Source organism: Helianthus annuus, chromosome 4 (assembly GCF_002127325.2).
Source record: "Helianthus annuus cultivar XRQ/B chromosome 4, HanXRQr2.0-SUNRISE, whole genome shotgun sequence".
Classification (NCBI taxonomy): domain Eukaryota; kingdom Viridiplantae; phylum Streptophyta; class Magnoliopsida; order Asterales; family Asteraceae; genus Helianthus; species Helianthus annuus.
This window is the reverse complement of record NC_035436.2, coordinates 163,362,440-163,384,930: the sequence shown is the minus strand read 5'-3', so window position 1 is coordinate 163,384,930 and position 22,491 is coordinate 163,362,440. Positions and strand designations below refer to the sequence as shown.

At 35.0% G+C, this 22,491-nt stretch overlaps 3 protein-coding genes across 3 annotated transcripts; 1 reads left to right on the top strand and 2 right to left on the bottom strand.

The window, feature by feature from the left end:
* Positions 1-806: 806 nt before the first annotated feature.
* Positions 807-2,877, top strand: LOC110933853 (aquaporin NIP1-1). The gene is made up of 5 exons (XM_022177055.2): positions 807-971; positions 1,071-1,292; positions 2,064-2,261; positions 2,352-2,413; positions 2,530-2,877. The coding sequence occupies exons 1-5, from the start codon at positions 846-848 to the stop codon at positions 2,720-2,722; spliced, it is 801 nt and encodes a 266-aa protein (XP_022032747.1). The 5' UTR covers positions 807-845; the 3' UTR covers positions 2,723-2,877.
* Positions 2,878-4,815: 1,938 nt separating this feature from the next.
* On the bottom strand, positions 4,816-9,612 carry LOC110937197 (mitochondrial metalloendopeptidase OMA1). Its single transcript, XM_022179586.2, has 3 exons — positions 8,876-9,612; positions 5,401-5,549; positions 4,816-5,315 (listed from the first exon to the last, which is right to left on the bottom strand). Exons 1-3 carry the CDS (start codon positions 9,554-9,556, stop codon positions 5,087-5,089), a joined length of 1,059 nt encoding a protein of 352 aa, XP_022035278.1. The 5' UTR covers positions 9,557-9,612; the 3' UTR covers positions 4,816-5,086.
* Positions 9,613-13,366: 3,754 nt separating this feature from the next.
* Positions 13,367-15,354, bottom strand: LOC110937196 (seipin-2). The gene has a single exon (XM_022179585.2). The coding sequence runs from the start codon at positions 15,252-15,254 to the stop codon at positions 13,707-13,709; it is 1,548 nt and encodes a 515-aa protein (XP_022035277.1). The 5' UTR covers positions 15,255-15,354; the 3' UTR covers positions 13,367-13,706.
* Positions 15,355-22,491: the final 7,137 nt, after the last annotated feature.

Genomic DNA, 22,491 nt, shown 5'->3' with positions numbered 1-22,491 from the left:
ACATAATGCTTATACACCAATTCAGAAGGAAACCCGATAAATATGGGAAAACCCCCTTGTGGGAAGCTTGGACCCTCCCCGTCCATGCTTTCACTAGCTCTTGACTATATGTTCACCCTAATCTATCATGTTATATCATATTCTTTTATTTTCTATATATTTTTGTTTTGTTAAAGAACTTTCTAATATAATGCATCTTTATAAAGATCCTTTTAACAAGTGAAAGAATAAATTCTATTGAATTTATAACATGATAAATATGAAAAACTAATAAAAAGTAGAATTTATATAAATAAAGTAGTAAACTAATAAAGAGAATACATTTATGATAAAAAAAATGTAGCATTAATATGATTGAAATCTATGTATTTGATGGAACAAATTTTAGTTATCGAAATCATCTTTGTGAACGACATAGCCTAAGAATTAGATACAATAAAAAATAATATTCCACCATATACTTTTCGGCAATGTCCGTATTCATTTCAAACAAATAACTTTGTTCCCCTGGATTACATGTGGATGCCAAAAATTAAACCGATTCTAGTTACATTCTAAAAAGTTAGTTTATTATTATATTATATTATATTATATTATAATTATATTATAATAGTATAAATTTGTAACTGATTTTAACTATTTATTAAATTTTGACAAACAATGAATAAATGTATAATATTGATTACTCGACCCTTATATTAACCTCTTATAGAAAACTAGTTATGTTATCCAACTTATTCTGCTCTTCTATAAATACAATGTGTTTTTTCTCCAAAAAATCACCTCCATTTTTACTCTTACACGACCTCTTTCTAAAACACACACACAACGGTGGTTTGAGGTGAATGGCTACGCCAGAGGTCAGCATGGAGCACCACCATGGAGTCACCTTGAGCATAGCAAAAGATGACACTAAAGATAGTACCACACCTTCTTCCTCCCCTTTCACTCGTCTAATATTTTCCCAAAAGGTTTATTCTTTTTACTCTATAATATTCCCGTCTTTAATCTTTGTATTTTGTTACGAATCTAACGTATATTATTGAAAAAATGTTTGAATTTTTGGGCAGTTGATAGCGGAGTTGATTGCTACGTACTTCTTAGTATTTGCTGGTTGTGGTGCAATCACAGTGGATATTGACAAGAAAAATCTGGGTCAGCCGGGAGTCGCCATTGTATGGGGGTCCGCGGTGATGGTTATGATTTACGCTGTTGGCCATGTCTCTGGTGCACATATTAACCCTGCGGTCACCATTGCCTTCGCTTCTTGCAAAAGGTTCCCTTGGAAAGAGGTGATTTATTTCAAAGAGTTCAAAAGAAATGGAAAACTAAATCGGTGAATATTGTTTATAGTATTTAGTAACTGAAAACCTTGATCTCTTTATATCAAGAGATTATAGTGAAAATTAAAAGCGTAAATTACTAGAATAGACATGTTGGCCATAAAAATAAAAGGAATAGACATACATATTCAGGCCTTTTAAGAAATAGACAAAAAAAAAAAGTTGAACACATGACACCAATCAGGATTTGTCAGCTAAAATTTAGTCGATAATTTTTTTTGAAAGTACAATGAGGTAAAAAAAAAAAAAGACACGTGCAAAGCACAGGCTAAATTCAGCCAGCAGATGCAAAAAACCGGAGGATACTTTATTGTGAGTTTTTGTGCAAGCTAAGCTCTAGTCATCTTAGTAGGCGAATCCTATTTAGCATCTTCATTTTTTCCGCTTGTATATTTTTTAACAATTGAATATGCGTGTCTATTCTATTAATTTTCCAATAATAATGACGATCAAACTTAATGATAAATCATCATCATCATCATACTCAGTAAATCCCACCAATAGCAAAGCTAATTAAGATAGAGTCTGAGGAGGGTAAGATGTAGACAGTCTTACCTCTACCCCGTAGGAATAGAGATGCTGCTTCCAGTGAGACCCGAGGTCAATGTAATGATAAATGATAATATATATAATAATAACTACCAATAGATGATAAATTTGGCTCACATAAGACATTCATTTGGGTTCAAAATCATGATATTGATTGATCATGTTGTATAGGTACCCGGATACGTGATTACTCAAATCCTTGCATCAATCCTAGCGAGTGGAACCCTACGATTGATATTAAGCGGGGAACATGATCACTTTGTTGGAAACGCACCACCACGTTCCGACCTTCAATCCTTGGTAGTCGAAATCATTATCACATTCTATCTCATGTTCGTCATCACTGCCGTTGCCACAGATGATCGAGCTGTTAGTATTATATGCATGAAACTGTACAAAATTTTAATATTATATGCATTGAACTGTACAAAATTTTAACCATGCACTTACTTAGCGCAGACTGGACAACTAGCCGGGGTTGCCATTGGATCAACCGTTGTACTTAATGTCATGTTCGCAGGGTACGTACTATCTGAATGTATTGTGTTATATGTGTGTGCATACAAAGGGGATCATGTGAGAACTATAAGTTAAATACGTTTTGATGCATGGTTTAAAACATGTATTTTGATGGCAGGCCGATATCAGGGGCGTCCATGAACCCGGCAAGGAGCATAGGGCCAGCACTCATGTGGAACAGGTACAACGGGTTATGGATCTACATTTTTGGACCGATGATTGGGGCCGTAGGTGGGGCATGGGCGTACAACACCCTAAGGTTCACTGATAAGCCTTTGAATGAGAAAACTAAGGGTGCATCTCAACAATGATTCATGGAGTAAATTTCTCAAATATATGTGTTGATTTGCATGAGACAATATTACAAGTAAACCCAATAAAACTTGCAAGCGATGTAATACATAGTGACTATAGTTAATTACACTGTTATCTATAAAAAGAATCTTCGATTGGATTGTTATCCTAATATACCATTCCTCCCTTGTTAGGCCATGTGTACTCATAAGGGGTAGGGATGGTCATCACTCATCACTCACTCACAACTTCCAATCAAGTTCCGCTATGTCATCAATCATTACTAGTGATGGATTTTAGTGGAAATGCCCATCACTCACCACACCTAACAATTTCCCTCAACTTCCTTACTTTCTTCACGCGTGATATATTCAACACGTTGTAAAATTGACGCATTATAGTTGTGAGTGGCGGTGGTGTTTTGTTAAACATCATGCGTTATTTATCATCATCACGGGCTAAAACATCACCGCCCCGGGTGGCCTAAAGCCCCTTTGTGGGCGTTATGTGACAAGTGGCACGCCACGTCATAGAGGGGCTTTATGGAGCGATATATCACTAGAGCGTGTAGTCATAAAGCCCCTACCCATCATTACTCAATTATTAATTTTTATTTTTATTAATTATTTAAAAAAACATATATTTCTCATGTTTCTGTCTGGTCTCTATATGAAACCGAATTTCCGGAAATGTTTCCGGCCAACCTGCAACCCAACCAATTAACCAAAGCTACAAAACAAAAACACATTCGGTCATCACTGCGTGCAGCGATCTTGCAAGCATGATTCGAAGCTACTGTAAAGGACTTTTCCTAAAATTCTTCCCAATTTTGTTCACACCGAAATAATCATTTCCCCTATTCCTTGAATAATCAGAATTATCCATTCTTGACCTAAAAATCCAATCTTTCCCCAAACTCAAAACCCTAACCCTAACCGTAACAAACTCAAGTCAATCCAATTCAATAAGAATTCACACCCCATAGCGCCGCAAAGGGAAGTTAGGGTTTTATTAAGTAGTTTTGGGGTAGTTGCAAAGGGAATTTGAAATTCCTTTCTTCCTTCACGCCGCGATGTAGATAACGGGAACAAGAATTCACACCCCATAGCGCCGCTTGTAGCGGTTTTCCGCGGCGCTATGGGGCGCCATGGCCAGTTTCCCCGTGATGTGACGCCCCACTACACACAGACTTAACTTATAGATTTATTCTAGTTGATTATAACCAAGTGATATGTGAAACAAAGTGGGATTTGCGATACCTTGGTGGCTAGGTATATGAGCAATATAGCTTGAAAAACATTATAGGCCTTTTCTAATAAAACCTCATTTCAAAATTTAGTTAAAAGAAGCAACTGCACAAAACCTTTGCAAAAAGGCAACAAATAAAAACCTATAAATAAGTTATTTATAAATATAAGGGGCTGTTTGGTAGCCTCATGGCCATTCAGATGCTACATCTTAATGGTTTAAAACCTCTGAATGAATAAGAGGTAGCCTCAAGTCTGAATGGTTAAGAGGTAACCTCTGAATGATAAATCATCACATGTCACATTTTTCTACCTTCTCATTGGTAAAATTCTTAATGGTTCCATTAAGAGGTAGCATCTTAATGATCATTCAGAGGCTACCAAACAGCCCCTAAGAGTAAATTACGTTTTTGGCCCCTGCGGTTATATCACTTTTACTATATTAGCCCAAAATAAGAATTTTTAACATATATGCCCCTATGGTCTCTATAACTAACCATTTTGGCCCCTAAGTCTAACCATTTTAGCCCCATGGTCTCTATAACTAACTATTTTGGCCCCCATGATCTCTAGACTTAGGAGCCAAAATGGTTAGTTATAGAAACCATGGGGGCAGATATGTTAAAAAATTTTATTTTGGGCTAATAAAGTAAAAGTGATATAACCACAGGGGCCAAAAACGTAATTTACTCTAAATATAACTAGGTAGTTCGCGGGGGATCGCGATCGGAAAATTTAATGGTTTAATGGTTTGGAGCAACACACCAGCAAGTTCAGAAATATAATCTTGTCTATATGAAAATATTGGTTCTACATCCACTAATTAAAAACAGACACACACTACTGATAAGAACATTGTAAAGTGTTTCAGAAGCATCTAAAACTGCTACTAATTAAAAATTTTATTGTACATAAAAATTTGGTAACCTGCTATGATGGCGAATAAGGTCATAAATGACTTGGTATCTGCCTGAACTAGAACAAGGCATGATAGTATGTATGCCTCACATTTTCACTGAAAATAGGGAATTTTCTAGTATGGCCATTAGGTTAGGATTAAACTAATTAATATTCTTAACATATGCTAAGCCAGAAATCATAAACTGATTCAATATATATTAAACGAAAAAAACATCAAGTATCAACTTCTCTTCCTGCTATGGACCCTTCAGTTGTTGCGGAGATTGCTTCACTAGCCTCAGATAGCATTATCCTTCTAGCCTTTCCCCATGGATGGACAGAAAGGTAATCATGAAAAGCTGATACTTGACCCATCTTTTCAAATACCTTTGGTGCGACCCGCGGATTGTATTCTGCACAAGCCATTAACAGCAGCCCTACCTTATCAGCTTCAATCTCCATCCTGCATATACCCGTATACACATGTATAATCAACCACCAACAATATACGCAGTTTTCACACACCTCATGAACTTATCATAACAAACCTTGGCGAGAAAGGAAGGTCTAGCATAAAGAAAACCGCTCTTGGGTCCAGATCTGGCCTATCAACCATGTAAAAAATTTGCCGCACGAATGCATGCCAGGAGTTCTTTGTAAGCCTTTTAGGTACATGCCTTGCCACGACATGCGCAACCTACATATTCATGTTTAGCCTACACCTTTACATGTATAACCAACCTCTAAAAGCATTAACGGCCGGGTGACATGTTACTTTTTTAAGTCATTTATAATATACATGTCAAAAACATTTTGCCATTTCTTAATGCGTGAGGTTCGGATATAAAGTCCAATTTTTTAAAAAAGTGTACAAAGTCATAGAACACTGTAATTTCAGCTATAAAATGAAATCATAATCTCTTCACATCCTATAAGTATTAGGGTTAATTATGTAATTAGTTAATAGTTAGTTTTATTAGAATTAGATTAGTAATAGAAGTGCGGGGACTAGATGCGACAAAACAAAAGATAGTAACCTACATGTTTGGAACGACACATCCAAAGGGACGTACCCCTTCAAGTTTGGCGGCATCGGGAAACAAGAAACAGGGACACGACTTTTCAAGAAGAGACACACCTCTTCATCTTCGATTACAGCCACAAGATCAAAAGACATACCTCTTCGTGAAGAGACACGTCTATTGGATTCACACCTCTTCAGTTAGTATAAATAGGGTTAGATTTCTATTGTAAAAACAATCATTCACTTGTACATATTCACAGTTTGTATTCAGAAATAACGGTTAGTTTATTCGTTCATTGTGTTTTTCATTGTTCGTTATCAAGATTCTGGGCAACAGTGGTATCAGAGCCTAGGGCTCAAATTCGTTTCGGAAAACAATCATCAGGCGGGTGGTTGAATTCCCCTAACAATTCTGATCACGCAGGAGGCGTCGATTAGGTTGTTTTTTGTTAAGTTTTAACACCAATCGCATCAAGCGGGTACGATTGTTGTTTATTCGTTAATCGTTCATCAGGAGGGTGTTCGATTTTTATCTGATCATCACTGAGGGTGTTCAGATTCTGAGTTTTTTTGTTAATTCAAATCACGGCAAGAGGCTACGATTCGGGTTAAGAAGACGGAAGCAAATCTGAGAAGTTTGTATTCCGGTTTGAAGAAGCAATCGCAAATCTGAGAAGTTTGGGTTGTTTGAAATCTGCAAAAGACACAAAATCTGAGAAGTTTTGTGATATCAATGCATCAAGAGGGTGTTCGGTTGAGAAGGTTAGTCGCAAATCAAGCGGGTTTGGGGCTGATTTTTTGGTTTGTGTTTAGAGAATCGCGAATCAAGAAGGAAGAAAAAAAAAACGCAGCCAAGAGGGTTGTTAAGAAAAGACAGAAAACCGTGCGGTGAATCACGATAAGAGAAGTCGGTCGGTTCGCAAATTCCAGGTTCTACGTTCTATTTTTTTCTGGAATTTATATAAGGTTTAGAAATTGATTTGATTCCACGTTAGAAAGTTAGTGTGAATTTTGGAATCATAGACTTCGGTTTTAGGAGAAAACCAAAGTTTAGAAAGTGAAAATTGTTGGAAAGAAATTATGGCGGATTCAGGAGGAGCCTCTCCGTCAAACGCGGTAGTAATTAAAGAGGGTAGTTCGTTCTCCCAGTTTCAGTGTCCTATCTTAAAGTCTACAAACTATACGGTATGGGCAATCCGTATAAAAACCATTTTGAGGGCAAACGGTTTATGGGAAATGATAGAACCAAAAGAAAATACGCAAGCGGATGAAAAGAAGGATATGATGGCGACCACTTATTTATATCAAGCACTACCGGAAGATATGATAATACAAGTTGCAAGTTGCAAGAGTGCAAAAGAAATTTGGGATGCATTAAAGACTAGACACGTCGGTGCAGATCGAGTGCAAAAGGCACATCTTCAAACGCTCAAAACAGAGTTTGAGATGTTAAAGATGAAGGAGGAAGACACTATCGATTCGTTCACTGCAAGACTAAATAGTATTGTCACGAGGGCAAGTGGTCTTGGATCAACTTTTGATCAACCGACTTTAGTACGAAAACTTCTAAGTTCTGTACCAAGAAGGTTCGTTCAAATTGTTGCAACCATTGAACAATTCGCCGATCTAGAAACAACGACGCTAGACGAGACAATTGGAAGATTGAAAGCCTATGAAGAAAGGACCGGTTTGGTGGATGAAAACCCGGTATATAATCAAGAGAAACTTATGTATACGCGACGCGACAAGAACTATGGTCGTGGAAGACGTTTTGGGAACAATGGACAAGGAAGGTTCAGTTCATCACAAGGCAAGTGGCGTGATGGAAAGTTCAAACAACAAGAAGAAGAAGATGATGAAGATTCATCACATGATGCTTATAAGAGTAGAAGCAACCAAAAGAAGTTTGGGAAGGATTTAAGCAAGATAAAATGCTACAATTGCCAAAAGTTTGGTCATTATGCCTCAGATTGTCCTGAATCAAATCAAAGAGGAGAAGAAACAAATCTGGTACAGGAAGACGAGGAACCAACTCTCCTAATGGCAATCAAAGAAGACTGCAATGATCTACTTCAACAAACACATGATGGCAAGCAATACATGGAGAAAGATCAAGGTGCAACTTAAGGATGTTCAAGATTAGGAGGGTGAATGAAATCATAATCTCTTCACATCCTATAAGTATTAGGGTTAATTATGTAATTAGTTAATAGTTAGTTTTATTAGAATTAGATTAGTAATAGAAGTGCGGGGACTAGATGCGACAAAACAAAAGATAGTAACCTACATGTTTGGAACGACACATCCAAAGGGACGTACCCCTTCAAGTTTGGCGGCATCAGGAAACAAGAAACAGGGACACGACTTTTCAAGAAGAGACACACCTCTTCATCTTCGATTACATCCACAAGATCAAAAGACATACCTCTTCGTGAAGAGACACGTCTATTGGATTCGCACCTCTTCAGTTAGTATAAATAGGGTTAGATTTCTATTGTAAAAACAATCATTCACTTGTACATATTCACAGTTTGTATTCAGAAATAAAGGTTAGTTTATTCATTCATTGTGTTTTTCATTGTTCGTTATCAAGATTCTGGGCAACATAAAACACACCTAAAACCCATAGTGAAAACTACTAAAACACCATATTAAAATCATGATAGTCCATAAAAAACTTTAAACACACAATCGTAGAACCATGAATATAAAACACAACATGCTAATCAACATAAATCACAATAAATAATGTTTGTCATTCGATAATGAGAGCCTAATCATCCAAAATACAAAACACAATCCACATACATGATGTTTTAGTAATCTTCATTTTGTTATTTGTGGGTTTCAGATATGTTTTATTGTTGACATTTTGATCTTTTATGAATTTTTTACACTTTTTAGAAAATTTGGACTTTATAGCCAACAACTGCTAGCATCTTAATTATTAACACTTTCGTGTTGACACTAATAATAATCTAATCTTTAAATAAATATACCTCATGACAAATAACGGAAGCAATTTCATCATCTGTTGTAAACTGCTCTAACAAACCTCTAAACACAACAATCTTGCCACCAGGCAAACAACACGCAAATGCAGCATCATCCTCTACCACCAAAACATCCCATTTAAATCTTTCAAGATACGAAACATACAACTTCAGCCCCTTACGTTCCTTAATATTTGAAGCATATTTCAACACTGTTAATACTTTAATTACTTTATTCAAAATGTTAACAACCCGAACACGGTCCGGATGCATGACCGGTAAAACTTTCCCTTCAAATTCAGCCTGAATCATCTGAAACTGACACTCTCCAATCACTCTCTCCGCATTAGCCGATACTATGAACCATATCGTCTTAGCATTCCCAATTACCCAAATTCCAGCTAATCCTACCAATACAAATAGTCTTGAAATGTTTGGTAGCTTAGACTTTCTAACCGGTCTTGAATCAACATGGTAACATCTATACCCAAAGCATCCAACACGCGAACTCCTTAATTGCGACGTAACTTTGGTAACGCTTACTGGTTGAAAATGTGAAGTAAATGTAAACTTACTTGATTGGTTGATGGGGTAATTGGTGATGGCAACTACTGGTTTGGGGAAGGTGACTTTGGAACGACAATTTATCATATCAAACCCTAGTTTAAATCTTCTATACCATGCCATTTTATGGAGAAAACTAATTTTGGTAGTTGTTTTTTGTTTTGTTTATCAGGATGGATTTGTGAAGGTATATAGATGGATGGTTGGATGATGGAGTGAGAAAGAGACGGCAACGATTGCATGTTATAACTGTCCTATTCTCTATAGCATGCCATTTTTGAGTAAGGATATATGCAAGATGTGAAAAGTGAAAACAGTAACATTGGCGCTTTCCTTGAAAATGGGGGGATCCGATGTTTGTATAATAAAATATATTATTTCAAAATTCGAACGTTAGAATATTTCTTTTCAAAAACAAATACGGAAGTTAGAATATTTCTTTTCATAAAAAACAAACATTATAATAAGCATGAACCGATGATATCTCATATCTATTTTTTTTTTTTTTAAAAAGCAACGGTAAAGATGATTTTATATCAGAGTTAGACTCGGACGGTTTCTGGGGTAGCATTTTACCTATTCAATAATGAAGTTTTGTAGACCATACAGTGTGGGAGGAGCACGAACACGAACAGGCGCATGAAGCTTCATTTGGCAGCCACATCAGAGATTAAAAATAAAACTACTAGCACCAACCAATAACAACCATCCACCTCACCATGCCAACCCCTCCACGTCGAGGAACAATGCCCCCCCCCCCCCCCCCCCATAACGCTAGCCACCACACCAAGGAAGCGGCAGTGTAGTGGCGTGGTTGAGGCCTCCACGCCTCTTCCATGCTACCACACCATATGGTCACAACATGAATGGTTCCTATGATTTGTACATACTACAAGAGACGTGCTCGTGCTTTTGGAATTAAGACAAGATATATTTTCATGTACGAACTTTTTATATACTTAAATTCCGAATCCGAATCTCTCACCAAATCCGAAAACTCACACACCTTCGTTTCCCCTTGTAGGGTAACTTCGGTGTTCCAACTCTCAACGCTCGTCAAACTCACAGATTAATCGAAAAGCTAGCAAAACCGTGAGTATACATGACCCCTTTTACTTTTCGTCACTTTGGGTGCAATACATATTTGTTATCAAACTTCACACAATCATATACTTTATACTTAATCACAAAACAAACAATTCGATATACATGCTTAATACGTTATGCTAAGACTTCATACATGCTAGAAACTTATTTTCAATATACTTTGTCATTAACTTCGATCAAGCCCCCCTTAACATGTATAGCGCTATAGGATTAACGCACCGCCCGTATTCTTGAGGTCATGTTAAGTAAAAAACAGTCTTATCGTTGCTATGATAAGATTACGCTAGTGGGAAACTTTGGGTTGACAAGTAGGAGTTGCATGCTAGTATTGTCTTGATATGTTCTAGATTACGTTTTTGCCATGTAGATTCATTTAACCCTTTATTACTTATATTAGTAAACAAACTTGTATGATCGCCAATGCTTTATGTGTTGACATGTACTTTAATATGTATTGCATGAAATTGATGATGATGATGATGATGAACGAAATCTAGTAGGGAGACTAGAAACGCACCTTTAAATTTTAGTACTTGTTGTAATTTGATTTTTTGTTATATGTTGTGATTTGCTTTCGAATAATGTACTTTGAATTTAGTGATGAAATGAAATATTGATTTTAAATATTTGTCGCAAAATAGTGTTATGAAGTCTCTTGCAATCTCGTTTTCATCTCACTATGATGTTTCCGCCATCGGTTGAGGTATGACACTATTGGGGTCATTTTTCAGATTTTCTCAGTTCTGAACTACGTGCATGTCAGAGAGTAGGTATGTCATACCAATAGGAAGCTTATTGCCCTATACGATTCCTATTGGTGTCGCATTTAATGCGTTTAAACCATTTGGGAAGCGTATTGGGCTATACGTTTCGTATTGAGAGATGTACAAAAATTTTGGGGGATGTCTAGATACCATCACCCTTTTTTATTAGTTCTTTATATACGATTAGTAGTGTACCTGCGCTTCGCGGTGGGGCCATAGGAGGCGCTAGTGATTATATATTTGTTACATGAGTATTGATAGGTTATTATAGACCATGCACACTTAAATATAAATGACGGTAAAAATAAGCAATCAACACAGTTAAATAAACATGTCTAGAGTTAAAGTTAGTTTTAACTATAAATAAGGTAAATAAAAAATAATTAAATTTGTTACCTGCTATAGTGAAGAGTTAATATAAAGCATGCAAGCTTTAATCTAAACGACAACTACGATTAAGTAAATATGTCTAGATTTAAAAGTTAGCTTTAATTACAATAAGTTAAATAAATAATGAGTAAAATGAGAAAGAATTATACTTATAAAAAAGATAAAACAACAAATATTTGTTAAAAGAAAAAAGTTGACTTTATTAAACTTCAAGAGCCATATGATAACTCTATTAAAATTCGGGGGTTAAAACATAAATCGTTTAGAGAAAAAATAATTATTAGCTAGTAAACCTCTGTATGATATATCTATTAAAGTACATGGATATAAACATAAATCTTTTGTAAAAAAAAAAAATTAGAGTTATGCGGTTGTATAATAAGAAAAAATAAAATTAACAATGGTGATAGTGTAATTTAGGTTCGGATTTCATCTACTTTTCTCCTTTATCTCATTTTTTTCAAAAAGACACAACCAACTAACTTTTCAAAAACTCCTTTTCAAAGCACAAAAACTCTTTTTCAAACCATTACCCAAACATCATTTTCTAAAAAAACAAGTTATAAGGAGGTGACACAAGTTGTGCTCTCACCTTTTGATAAGTTTGCATAACACTATTAACATGACTTGTCTTACTAACAAACCATGAACAAGGATTAATCTTGTGATTTTAAAGTCCTACGATATTTGTATAGTTTTAACAAGTTATGAACTAGTGATTTTTGGTGTCTAAATTTATGCCTTAAATAGCATACTCAAGTATTGTGTTGTTATTTCCATCTCCAATAAGCAAAGAACACATACTACACGAGTCCATATCGATATGCATTGAATTTTATCAGCTATTTGTACATCTGTCAATGATACGCGTCTAAAAAGTTGATACACAGTAGCATGGGTGGTGATTCGTGTACGACATAATTTTTAGCTATGATTGATTGAAGGTAGCTAGATACGAGAGTGAAACTAGATACGCAATCATGAATTCGCGTATCTCATGTCTATAGGCATAACTAATCTTAGACAAGTTTTAGAGGTATAACAGATTTGTGACCAAATCCATGCAGTAGACATATATGACCAATAGACCAATGACCAAAAATACAACCATTAGATACGATATATATGGCAATAAAGATTTGTATATAACACAAAACAACTGTTTTTAAACGACACAAACAAGAACCGAATTGGTTTCTTAGATTCTATATGGTAATTCGCACTACTTTCTTAGATGAAAAGCAACAGATTATGTACTACGACTTCACTTTTTTTCAAATTAAACTAAACCATAAAAATACTACCAAATTCAATAAATCAACCATTCCAACTACGGCTGTTCTTCGTTGTTGATATGTTTCCAAACAATAAATAAAAATAACATGCTTACATACATAATGGTCCCCGGGACATCCTGCTGGTTAAGTAGTGTGCTCTATAATCTACAGCCAAAAGGTGAGAGCTTTGGTTCCGTAATGTTTTGAACAAGCCAGGTAGAAGATGTGTCCAGACGCGACCGTGTAGATAGGTTTACTCAAATATCATAAATCCATTCATTTGATCGGTTTTGGTTCTAATATGGGTTTTATCATTCAACTAATAATGCACTCATGATCAATTCATCGCCAAAATAAAAGAAAATAAATAGTCAGTCACATATAAGTCGTTCAAATGTTAAATTAAAGTACTTGTTTTCCTGTTTCAAACTTTATTATTATCGTTGGTTTTGTGTCTTCATACATTATTGGAAACGATACAAGCTGATGCATATGAATATATGATACATGGATGATCATATGTGACTATCCAAGTGCAGCTAAAAGCTAAAATTTTCAAATCTTGATTATCCCATATATACATAACAAACACAAATGAATCTTAAAATACAAAAACCACATGAAGTACACTTTTTTTCATTTTTAATCATCAAGATTATACGTGGTAGAGCAAGAGTTTGATTGCATACCATGAACAAAAGATGATCGATCGTATCGGAATCTCCAAGTGCACAGCTAGCTTGAAGCGTTCGGCTTGTTGTGAGGTACACCGTCATTTGAAGAACCTAAATCACGACCCAAAGATTGTTCCCATGGAAATATGATGGACCGACAACATAGAAGTGTGAACAACAACTCCATTATATACATCGTAACGCTAATCCACATGTATATCAACCACTTTGAATACCACAACATCCTCTTTACAAAAGGAAGTCGAGACTCTATCTTCAAAGATGCAGAGTATACTTCAGGAACACCACCCCTCCTTGCAAATTCTGCACGTTGTTCAATGACGACCCTCGAACAGGAAGTATGGACGTCTTTTTCAATATATCCTCTGAACTTCATATCCAACGTTTGTGTTTCTGACGAATATCCAGCCAGAAGAGAAGCCAGCTTCAAGAAAGTTGACACAAGCCGAATCGGCTGACTTTTAAACCGCAACATACACGGCTGCCTCGTACTCGCAAGAACGTTACCATCACTCGACAAAAAATCCACCCTCACCTGAAAAATCCCAAGATTTATATTGTAATCAGATTCCGGCAGAGTTAAAGAAACAGTCGCCTGCACTTCATGATCAAACGGTATAACCCGTGATTCAACAGAACTCCCAATCACGCTCTTTTCGTTGTGCACTATAACAGACGACTCCGGACAAGAACTTATCGCCACAAAAGCCGTAGGCGTATCTTTCGTATAATCAAAAGTCAACTTCTCCGTTACCTGTACCGGTTCCTCCACTATCCATCTCATCATCATGCCACCAAACAGAAAGGCCGGAACTAACAAACTAACCAAAATAAACCCACAGTAAACAAACCACAACAACCCCCACCCGATCCGAACACATAACTTAACCGTAGACTCATGCTTCTTAAACAACAAGTGATTAACCAACTTAACACCAGTGTAACAAATCCCCATGATCTCAGAACTATTCCCCATCATGTAACTTTTAGCAAGTTTTATAACCCCAAAAGGATCTGTCAGTACCAAGTACAACGAATGCATTAACCATATCGGAAACGTAACAGAATTCGATAAAAACTTTGTTTGAAAACTAATAACTTTGATAACCAATTCAGCCAGGATATAAACAACATCAGGTACAGCATTCGGGGAATCCACATTATTGTCTCCGGTTATCGCAGAACTCGCATCCGTTTCGTTGTTTAACCGGTTATTATCGCTTCCCGAACTCGAACAAACAACACTTGAATTCAAAATTTCATTTAGTTTCTTATTATCCTTCAACTTCTTCACTGGAGAACTACAGGTGCTATCAGGATTGAAATCTATTAATCCGTCTGGATTATTTTTAAAGAATTGAGACTCTTTACAGGTTTTAAAAGATGCAAGTCGGCGATGACGTAAGCCGGCGGAGGAAGGAGATGAGGGAGATTCCGGCGATTGTTCTGATATGAAAGTAACGGTAGATTCTTCGGAGGTTGAAACGGATTGATCGGGTTCTTCGAAGGAATTAGTGGCATCTTCAAAGGGGAAATTGACGTCGGATCCTTCGATTACGTTGGTTTGGATGATTGATTGTTGTTCCATTAGGGAGAAATTGTGCAGAAAGTTAGGGTTAGGGCTTGGATTGTGATGAATTGGGGAAGAAGGAAAGGGGATCGCACGATTTGTTTTTTTATATTTTATAAAAGAATTGCCGTTAAAAATATATTTTATGAAAGTAAAAAGTTATTTTTGTGTGTGCTGGGTTTGGGTTGTTCACTTTTGAAAGTTTTGTCTAAAATGTTTTTTTTCTTTCATCTGAGTCATCATGATTTTAATATGTTTCTCATTTTTATCCAACTAGTCATTAGTCATTAGGATCTGGGCACTGCGACGGGACTGTTTGTAACACCCAAAACGGGTTGGAAGTCAAACCAAATTAATATTTATGAACAGGTAAAATACCGTTAATGGTAAAATTAACTCGGTAAATATTAGGATTTAAATAAATAAATCTAATATTAAATAAAAGGAGAATAAAAGCTTTGAGGAAATGAAGTTCATAAGAGGCCCGGATTAACAGGACTTAAAACAAAAATGGGTTATAACTTCCCTGAACCCACTAAGTAACTAGGAATATCAACCTACTTAAATAAGTGTTGATAAAATAATAAAGAAAACTTGAATTAGTAACCCTTTTATAAACCTTGAAACTTTGAGGGACTAAAAGGGGCAAGTGTGAAAGATGTTTTAACTAAAAATAAATCAAAACCAAAACACACACATAGGTGTGTGTTCTGGGCGACATATGCACAGGAGAAAAGGGTTCTTCCCTTCAAACCCTAAAACTCACTAATTTGCTCTAAATTAAAGAGAAATCAAGCCAAGAATTGGGGATTTAACTAAATTCGTGATCACCTAAGCTAAGAGATCAAAAGGTATGTCAAATTTTGTAATTTGGTGATATCTTGAAATTTTGATAAACACTCATAGTTGAAATTTATGCTTGAATGTTGAATGTATGAGTGTTGTTATGTTGAAATCATGTTTAGGAGTAAACCCTAGTTAAAACTTTGAGGATACAGTGATGAAAACTATGAAATTTATAATCACCCATATATGTGCTAAGTGAGTTTTTAGAACAAAGTGATGAACACAAGAATTTATATGCTAAATTATGAAAAACTGATGTTATGATGCAAGATTTGATATTGTTCATGAGTGCTAGACATAAGGGGTTTGATTTAATGATTGAAACTTGGTTAAAAAGATTAGCCATGAACTAGATAGAAAAAGTATAGAAATCATGCCTGCAAGGTGTTTGTTAAAATGTCTAAACGAATGTTGATATGTTGAAATTATGAAAGAAACACGTAATTGGCTAATTTGACTAATTACGTGTGATATGAAATAGTACGAGTTCTAAACATGATGTTAATTTAAACCTGATTGTGGATATCATATGATCAAAGGTAGTTGACTTTTGAAAGTCAAACTAACTAATCTTGAAGTCGAATAGTAGTTTTGATATAAAATCCGTAAGACAGAATAGTCGTAAGTATGGATGACTAATCTAACCGTCTTACGAATTATGATGATAGTTTGACGCTTGACAAGCTAGGTGGAGGCTTGGGAAAGAAGCGGGTCAACGGATACAGCCTCATAACCAACACCTATCATGATTTGCCAAATTGGGTTAGCAAAGGAATCAAAGTTCATCTTCAAGTTGAAAGAGAAATTTTTAACCAAAATAATCGACCATTTTTAATGCCTCCACACATGAATAAATAAATACAAAAGAGTTAATTGCCAAAATCATCCCTGAGGTTTGGCCAGGTTTGTCATTTTCGTCTAAAATTACACTTTTATACTAAATTGCCCCCAACGTTTGTAAGTTTTTGCAATTTTCATCCAAACCACTAACTTAGTTTATTTTTTCTGTTTAGTTGGGGATATTTGGATGAAACTGGCAAATATAAAACCATAGGGACGATTTTGGCAATTTACTCAAACTCTTTTAAATTTCTTTTATTTAATTAATTTTGTTACATATATAATAAAAAAGAATATACATGCAATTTTTATATGAAAAAAATAATAGCTTTGTCACATAATTTTTATAAATTTTAATCCAACCACAAACTAAGTTAATTTTTCTTTAAGGCGAATGATGTTTGTAAACTAAGATAGAAGTTAATTTCTAATTTTTATATAGATCAGTTTAATAAAAATAAAATCTACTTAAACCTCTAAATTTTATAAAACTAAAATGTTGGTGACCTTATTGAAAAAGGTCAAATAAAAAAATCTTATCATATGTACCAAGTTTGTAATTTATCTTCTACTCTTTTAAATTCGCTTCTAAGGAAAAACAGAAGCCAGTGCCCCCCCCCCCCATCAAACAACGTATCGTTATCAAACCTTAAAATTACCTACAAAATTGTAATTATAATGCTATGAACCAAAAGTTTCTTTACTCAAGCCACTCAGAATAAGTATTAGTTAGTTAGCCTCATAGGGTGGGGATCAAATAGGAAGTTTATTTTGGCTAGGAAGGATAGGAAGCAATAGGATTATGACATGTAGCAAATTTTAAAATAAAGAGAAAGGGTATTTTAGTCAATCACATCCTTTCTTCTTCCTTCTTCTCCCCAGTTACTTCAAAACCCACCATTTTCAAAACCCACAACCTCCAACATTTTCTTCACTTACTATCTCAGTAATCACTACATTATAGTGCGATTTTCGTCATCAATCAATGATTCAAACACCCGATCAACGTGTTCTTCAGCTTTTTTTTAAAGAAAACCCTGTTTAATTTCATTCAAAATCTCGTTTTTTCCTGTGATTTTGAAGATAATCACTCGATCCGTTCGATTCAGTCGCTGATAAGTGTTTATATCATTCAAATTTCGTCAATTGTTGAAGAAATCGGATCCATGTAAGAAATTCTTTAATTTCATTTTCACGATATGGGTTTTTAATTCAGTCATTGCGTTTTACGATTTTGGCGGGGGTCCGGGGGCGGCAGCCCCTGGCGGGGTCCAAGGGGCAGAGCCCCTGGCTGGGGTTGAGACAATTCACAGACAACTATTGTCCTGGTTCAATGCATTTTAGAGAGAACACTTTCTTTGGTGTTTTTATGCCATTGTGTTTTAAAACTAAGACATTTTTATGCGTTTTCTGGTCATTGCGTTTTAGAAAAACACATTTTTGAAGTGTTTTTAGTCATTGCGTTTTAGGTAAAACACATTTTTAGGTGTTTTCAGTCCATTGCGTTTTACAGAGAACATTTTCTTTTGTTTTTTAGGCCATTGCGTTTTAGAAATTAGACATTTTTAAGTGTTTTCTGGCCATTGCGTTTTATAAATAAGACATTTCTTTGTGTTTTTGGTGCATTGCGTTTTAGGTAAAACACATTTTTATGTGTTTTCAGTTCATTGCGTTTTAGAAAACAGACATTTTAAGTGTTTTCTGGCCATTGCGTTTTAGAAATAAGACATGTGTTTGTGTTTTTGGTGGATTGCGTTTTAGGTAAAACACATTTTTATGTGTTTTCAGTCCATTGCGTTTTAGAAACTACACTTTCTTTTGAGTTTTTAGGCTATTGCGTTTTAGAAATAACACATTTCTTTGTGTTTTCTGGCCATTGCGTTTTACAAATAAGACATTTCTTTGTGTTTTTGGTGCATTGCGTTTTAGAAAAATGTCATTTTTTAGGTTTTTTATTCCATTGTGTTTTACGCAAGTGGGTTTTTTCCATTCCGTTTAACGCAACTGGATTTAAAAAAAAGTTTCGAAAATATAGCAATAGTACACTCGTTTTAAAAATAAAAAAACGCTCGTTTTTTTGGTGCAACTTTTATAAAAAAAAAATAATGTCGTATGAAAGAGTTATTAACGTTTAAAAAATGGGGGGAAATTGGAGGAGAGAGAAACTATTGCCGTGGATTGACTAGAATGCCCCTAAACAAACTCACGCGCCTCTTTTCTTCCCTTCAATTTCCATCATTTAATCTTAGCCTTTGATTAACTAAATGGATGGTCAAGATCACTTCCTATCCTTCTTAGCCAAATAAACTTTCTATTGTATCTCCACCCTAGCCTCATAATCTTAATTAAATAAATATTTTATTTCTAGCAACATATTTCCTAGGTGCTAAACACATTTAAGAAATATGTAACGTTTTACAATTTTTTTTCTATCTCTACAACTGATAAATACTAAAAGTTGTAATCGATTGTTATGTGTTGCACACCAATGACGTTTTCTCTTTACCTGATTCATATAAAGAAGCTGTAAATTAATTTATGTCTTAATTTATAAAATTTAAAACATCCTTCACCTTGACAGAAAAAATAAACTGAGTTAGTGATTTGGATGAAAATTTATAAAAATTATGTGACAAAACTATTAAGTTTTTTTTTTCTAAAAACTCCATGTATATTCTTTTTTATTATATACTAGTATTAAGCCCCTGTGCTGCAGCGGTTGTCATAAAAATGTGTTAAGTAGTAGCAATACTATACCATTGTCAGGGACCACCAACACCGGAAAAACTCGTAAAAATAAAATAAATAAAAACTGGGAAAAATAACGCAGAGCGAAAAGTAGACATAAAATCTTTGAATCACGCACGCTCGTTGCTGAGAAATTAAACCGAAACGTAAAACATAGAAAAAAATAACTAAGTCCATCCAGGATCCGCATGTTGGACGAACTTGTCAAACGCAGAAAATAGATGTGATCCGACGGGTCAGTCAAACGGGAAAAAAATATACGAAAATATGTTGAACCCCACACGCACGTTGCGGTGCGTTAACTCACAAAATTTAGAACGAAACGAAAAACTTGAGAAAGATGAAAAGTATGGTGGACCAAAATTGAAAATAAAAAAGAGTTGGAATCAAATTGCAAAAGATAAAAAACTTTGGGTTAAAAGTAAAAAAAAAACAAAAGGTCTAGATTGCAAAATTGAAGTTATTTATTAATTTTAGATAAAGATAAGGATAAAAATAAGTAATATCTTTATATTGGTTATTAATTAATATTAATACTAAAAGAAATTTATTAAACAAATATAAATAAAAATTTATGAGGTTGAAGGAGAGAATACCATATGTCATTATTTAGAGTCTTTTTTTTTTTATAAGTTAGATGGAACAAAAATAATTAAATAAAAGAAATTAAAAAGGGTTTGAGTAAATTGCCAAAATCGTCCCTGTGGTTTTATATTTTCCAGTTTCATCCAAATATCCTCAACTTAACAGAAAAAATAAACTAAGTTAGTGGTTTGGATGAAAATGGCAAAAAGTTACAAACGTTGGGGGCAATTTGGTACAAAAGTGTCATTTTGGACGAAAATGGCAAACGTGCCCAAACCTCAGGGACGATTTTGGCAATTTACTCAATACAAAATAAAAGAAATTGCAAAAAGGAGAAAATGGGAAATTGCAAAATAACAAAATTGAAATTGCATAAAATGGAAGGCTGAACGTTACCCGCTAATAAGACCCATATTACCTACTTTAACAATAATAATACATATAGACATAAGGATAAACGTTGACAGATGATGACAACATTATTCGTGTAGTAGGTGGTGTGTACTGTGGTTGAAGTTGCATTGTTGTCGTCCTCCATATGCGAGATTTCTATATGGAGATCTCGTTTCATATAGAAACACCATGGTAATCCACATAACGATACTTCACTTGCTTCGTCAAACACATACGATCCTTTATTAACTGACGGTCACGAAGGTTTGAAAATTTTATGGCACGAATCAGTCACTTCCTTGGAGAAAAGGATGAAATTTTTGACATTTTTTATGGTTCATTACCTGTTCTCAATCATGAAAATTTATGGTTCAAGTTTGGTAACAAATTAATTGTTCCGGATTTTGTGACTATTATTATATATTATTCCATTTGGAAGAAGAATGGAAACAGGTTTGGGAAGAATTTTTAAGCTGGAAAAGAATGTTTCATTTGAACGCATATAATCATTAGCACTTGTGTCTATGATCCATGTTGAATAGAATTAGAAATAGAAGAACATGCCATTGTACCTGCAAAATTAGCATATTTCAGATCATTTGTCTGACCATTGGCATTATTAGGCCACCCGGGGTGGTTGTCTTTTTGTCCGTGATGAATTTATATAACACGTGATTTTGTACAAAACACCACCGCCACTCCAATGGATCACGAGTCAAACATAAAACGCGTTATATTTTTAACGCGTGATTGTTTTGATTGTTTGAGGGAAATTGTTGGTTGTGGGGAAATTGTTGGGTGTAGTGGTTAGTTATGGACATTTCCACTAAAAAAGGGTTGCGAGTGATGGAATAATGCTTGATGACATGGGGAACATGATTGGAAGTTGTGAGTGAGTGATGAGTGATGACCACCCTTACCCCCTTAGAAGACTGAGATGAACCAATATTGAGTTGAGTGTTTTGAAGAAACTGAATCAATCATTGATCTGCTGTGAGACTTGTAGCAGAACTCATAGCATGAACAGACGAGTTATTGAATTGATCAACACCATCATTTACACAAGCATTAGCAGCATGTCTTGGTTTAGTAAATTTAAAATCCTTTGGAAAACCAATCAGCGTATAACATTTATTAATAATGTGACCAGGTTTCTTACAATGAGTGCAGATATGTTTCTTGAAATTCTCTTATGGTTTAGCTTGAACATTCATTGATGTAACATCAGGAAAAGATTGCACAGTAGGGTGCATCTCTCTTTGTTTCTCATCGTGTGTCAAAAGAGAATAAGCTTTGCTTATAGCAGAAGAAGAAATCGAGCAGAAATTGAACGAAAGAATCAAGATTGAAGAACGAAGATGATGAAGAAAGATGAATCAGGAGCAGGATCGCTCTAATACCATGTAATTTTAAATGGAATGAATTGAGGGAAAGGTGAAAACTTTATTGAAGATGAACTATTATATAGGGTTCTACAAAAGGTCCTAATTGTAAGAAGTGTAAGAAGACTTTATAGAGTGACAAGTGTAGGTAAAAATATTCGTCCTATAAATGTACAATTGAGATATCCCTAGATACAGGGGCGGACTTACATGTAGCCCAAGGTGGGCGGGCGCACCCCCGGGAAAAAAATTTTAGTGCTATTTTCCGTTGAAAATCCCGTCTGCACCCCTTGGATTTTTTCGTCCGCACCCCTTGAATTTTTTCATCCGCACCCCTTGGAATTTTTCGTCCACACACCTTAGGTAAAAAATGTTTTCGATTTATATTAAGTTTTTTTAGTAAACTCTAATTAAAAAAATACCTAAATTATATAAACTTATACTACCCAACTTAACCCAAG